At 36.0% G+C, this 5000-nt stretch overlaps 1 protein-coding gene across 9 annotated transcripts in view; it reads right to left on the reverse strand.

Moving 5' to 3' along the window:
- LOC135198194 (glutamate receptor ionotropic, kainate 2-like) overlaps window positions 1-5000 on the reverse strand; it is a 394828-nt gene that overhangs the window by 128377 nt on the left and 261451 nt on the right. For all 9 annotated transcript variants that reach the window (XM_064225768.1, XM_064225767.1, XM_064225771.1 and 6 more), the window contains exons 3-4: window positions 2759-2920; window positions 1186-1437 (exon numbers count right to left, since the gene is read on the reverse strand). In XM_064225768.1, the coding sequence (XP_064081838.1) occupies window positions 1186-1437; window positions 2759-2920 (414 nt within the window). The remainder of the gene's footprint in view (window positions 1-1185; window positions 1438-2758; window positions 2921-5000) is intronic.

The raw sequence follows: 5000 nt of genomic DNA on the forward strand, positions 1-5000 counted from the left end.
TAAGTAGACATACTAATTTATAATGAATTCTGACAGATTTTTAGGTCCAAGTCTGTTCCAGAAATTTTGATTATTCAATGCATAAAACAATAACGTGTAAACGGAAACATTAGCGCACTAGTTGACAAAAAGTGCAAATGTGATCGTATAGTGGGTTTAATTGCAGGAACCGTCCTTCCTGATATAGCTTTCTATTTTTACGTTGACGATCAAAATGGCCTCTGTTTAAAAATTCTGGTGCAATTCTCTCGGGTTCGGTCATTTATTTCTATAATAAGCCGCATAATCTCTGGGGAAGTCGTTATGTTAATTTTTAAGATAACAATCCGATACCTACACGGCCATCAAGCCTCTTCTTTAGTAATTCCGAGCAGGAAGAATGAGTGAAGTGAACGTGAATGGAATACTTGCAAGCATTGCATGCATGTGGAAAGAAAGTTCTCTGTCTTTACTGGGTCGGATCACTAGTAGTTAAATTGACGCAAATCAGCCAAAATGAGTCAAAATGTCGCCTCACCTCTTAATCTTATGACGAGACAATGGAGCAGAAAGTAAAATTTGTCGTTGCTTGAAGACCATAATAGCATATTAGTTTATCCAGATACAAATTCCACTCTATATTACTTTCAAAGGACTGTCATACCGGCATTGAAACAAATAATTCATGAACATACTTTCTGATAATTACTGAAAATTGATGCGACATATTCAGCTCTCCGCAAATGGACGGAGTGAGTTAATCATATTTGCAAGCCATATTTTGTTTGTTGACGATTTGTGTGAAAATGAAAATGGATAGAAAGGCAAGGAAACACTAAATTCTTTGAATGGATATGGGATTATCAGCTATACAGGATTTACATGTATACTGCAATGCTATGCCCAAAATCTATTCAAGTAATCCATTCCCCTTAAAGTAATTAGAAATTCGACGCAAGTCTGGAGAAAGTTTTGTAACAAGTATGTCTTTGCATTCAAACAAAACCAAATGAAGTCAAATCTAGTATACATGAGGCATATCCGCATCCACCAATTGTCACTGCTCCATTTATTTCATCATCACGAGATCATGAAACACTTCAGAAATCAGGAGGTCGCAGTTTCAAAGATGATGATGATATGAAAAGCGGACACCTAGCTGAAAATAACTGCTCGACATCTCCCTTTCATCTGCAGTACACTTACCGAAATCCTCTTCGTACACAATTGCCACTTTCTTCCATTTAAGAAACTGAATCATGTCCTTATAAGCCTGATTCAGGTACTGATGCGAAGGATACAGGTTGATACTGAACTCCTTCTCCTGAGGCTCCATGTCCAGCCGCGCTTCCAGGTGGGGGATGTCGAGAGCGTCCGTGATGGACTGGATGTGGGACCCCAGCAGAGGTTCGAAGGGTCCAAAGATCGCTTGTACCCCGAAAGTGATTTGTTTGCACGCTGAGAGGCAAGGATAAGGAACCATTAGAACCCGGCCCTCAACATCCGTTATAATAAAACAAATAAATCCGCATTCAATATCAGTCATGAAACAAAACTGTTAGGAGGAAATGTCATGAAGTGTCCCTTTACAGCGTTATAAAGGTGCTACCAAAATATGCATTTAAGCGCGAATTGTATGCAGCAGCAAAGATTTACAACGAATAACAGGATCGAAATATTTGACAAAGAACATAAAAAATCACCAGAAAATAAAAAATTAGATTTTATCAAACGTGTAGAATAAAGTAAATTCCTTTCATTTTATTGATAATAATGAAAAATGTTAGGGCTAAGATGAGTGCAGCCTACGGCAGCTCTCAAAATAAAGACTACGTATGTATTAGAGAACATGACGAGTGAAATTGGTATTACGTTCTCCCATGAGATATCAAGTTAAAGAACAAGAGCAGTGTAAAACAAGTGTTCAAGAAGATAAATTGAAATGGATTTTCTGCTGAAAGCGGATGAATGGGAAACGGCGGGAGGTGCAGAGAGGAATAATGAAGGGGAGGAGCAAAATACTGAAAATATTGAAGGACAGAGTAGGTTGCGCAGCGGGACACACCTATGTGTAAGATAGTAGATCAGCCCTCTGAGGTGGTAGGCCACGTAGCATTACACAGTTAGCATCTTCAAGGATAATTTCTTGACAACACAGACCTACCATCTTAATTCATAAGTCCAGACTTACCCTTCTAATCAGTCATTCGAAGACTGAATACTTATCCTTTTCATCCCGTGCTTCACAGCTATAGAGACGTAATCATTTAATCAATGATGTCAAGAGAGCCCAGACTTACTATTTTAATGAGCGACTCAAACTCTACCTTTTCAATTAGTCAGCTAAGATTGAACAGATTTACCCTTTTCATAAATGACTTAAAAACTGCTCATATTGACTTAACATTTCAATCATGGACTTCAGAACTGTACAGATTTACTCTCTGAGTCAGTGACTTGAAATCTACACAAATTTACCTACTTCAGCGCTGTACTGGTTCAACCTTTCAGTTTCCTACTCTACTACTGAAGACAACCTTTCAATTTCGTACTCCAATACATCAGACTTACCTTTTCAATCACTTACTTCAACAATCTCTGACGACTTACCCTTTCAGTTACCTGTAGTAACTAAACACTTCAATCTCAGACTCTGCCTGAAATAAGTAGCTTTTCAATCACTAGTCTAATATCGCGCAGACTTCCCCTTCAAGTTACCAGTTCAAGAAAAGAACTGAATTGCCTTTCAAACAGCTGCTACAACATTACAGAGACTTACCCTTTTTTGCCGTATGAAAGGAGTCATCCCTCGGAACATACTGAATATCAAATACAAGGGTTGTGTTGGGTAAAATGACTTTGTCATTGTTGATGCGGTAAACAGCATATTTGAAGGCTAGCTCTGTTGCCGAATCTCTTTGGTCGTCAGTGAAGATGGCACCTGGTGGAGTAAAACAGTTTCAGAATTCGTTTTGTAATATTACATGACAAGACACTAAGTACTAATTAATCATAGCTAAGGCAAGATATTGATATCCATATTAACACAGTAACTATTTTATAGTACAGACTCATGGAACTCGATGAACATCCATTGAGTAATTTCCAATTTGTGAATACTTTATCTTTAAAGTCAGTTTTGCACTTCCTTTAGTAGATTATCGATTCAAAACTGAACATAGTGCATACTAACATGGATGTTCATATCATATTGAATTACACTACCTACTTTCAGAATACTGGTATGAAGCACAGGCATTTCAGCATTATGACAACAGTTGATTTCAATGACATGTTTTATCATTCAGAGTGTAAACATCTGATATAGTTCACTACTTCTAAATTAATTAAAAAAACAAACAGAAGATGATACTAAGTTAACATTGATTATGCTGAATTACATCCGTAATATTCTGAAACACATTATCGATTATTTGCTCAATATTCAATGTTCAATAGAAATCCACTTTATATAGTTAAAATAAACGGTCTCGGGTATATATATAGTGTATATTTCAAGTAATACTACTATATATATATATATATATATATATATATATATATATATATATATAAATATATAAGTATATATACATATATATGTATATATACATATATATATATACATATATATATATATATATATATATATATATATATATATATATATATATATATATATATATATATATATATATATATATATAATATATATATATATATATATATATATATATATATATATATATATATATATATATATATATATATATATATATATATATATATATATACATATATATGTGAGATAAAAGGGGTTATAATTAATAATATGTTTAATATGCCAATGTGATGTGCTGTGACCTTTTTGGAATGCGCAGAACAGAGCCGAAGCAACGAACTGAGAAAAACTGATAATTCATTTCTGGGATGGCGTGATATGAGAATGCATAGTTAAGCGAGTCAATGTTCGTCAGTTCATGGGCTCTTGTTCAAATGCCTTTAAAAACTGGTTGTAGCCAGCAGTGTGCATTCGTATGTACGTGTGCGTCTCTTCCTTTGATAATAGCGCCCTTAGCTGAGTCTGTGGGAAGACTTGCAGAGGGGTCCGTGGGAGAAAGGCAGAGCCACGATGGCGAGTGCCAAAGTTTTTTTAAACTGTGAGTGATATTCTGGCTTGGAAATGGGTAAGTGTTGAATTACTTTAGCCAAAGGGGTGGCTTGTTGATTGCTTGTAAAATGTCATATTTCATTTAAGCTGTTAATTTTGTCTTTAAACTTATGTGTGCTAACGAGTGTGTTTCTCGTTTCTTTGTAACAGACGATCTGGCGAGGGAACTAAGTGTTCTAGCAAGGGGATAGAGGGTCCCGTATGGGAGAAGAAATACTTGGTGTGACAAATTACTGATTAAGACATTTTAAATACTGGGGGGTTAACTGAGTTAGTTAGTCTGTGAGACTTGAGTTATTATCTTTCCATTGTTAAATAAGTGTTATATTTTTCCATATCTTTGTCTCTCATTTGATGACCTGTTAGAATGGTGAGAGGTGGAGAGAGAGAGAGGTAGCGAGTCAAGAGAGAGAGAGGGCGAGGAGGCTGAGCCGATAATCGCTGAGAGAGAGAGAGAGATTGTGTGTATCAGTTTGCCTACCGCTCGGGGTTCCACGTTTACCAAATAAATACGAGATTAATATCTTGTTACATATATATATGAAATTCTAATAGCCACAATGCCCTCTTAACTTCTCGAATTCTTTACTCTTTTCCGGATATGCTTGTCACTACAAAGCTTGAAGATCCAAGTTCAAAGACATTTTTGGAAGAAATTGTGATGTCCGGTACCGGGAAAGGAACCCAGGTCCCATAATCACAAAGAGGTCACGTTGCCGAATACCTGGTTTAAGACAGGTCATGCTATTAACTGGGATAATTCCTCGATACTCCGCAGGGTCAAAGATCACCGAAAAAGGAATCTACTGGAGTCCATCTTTATCAAAGGGATGTAAACAAGGAACTTAAA

The sequence above is a fragment of the Macrobrachium nipponense genome, chromosome 21 (assembly GCF_015104395.2).
Source record: "Macrobrachium nipponense isolate FS-2020 chromosome 21, ASM1510439v2, whole genome shotgun sequence".
NCBI lineage: Eukaryota > Metazoa > Arthropoda > Malacostraca > Decapoda > Palaemonidae > Macrobrachium > Macrobrachium nipponense.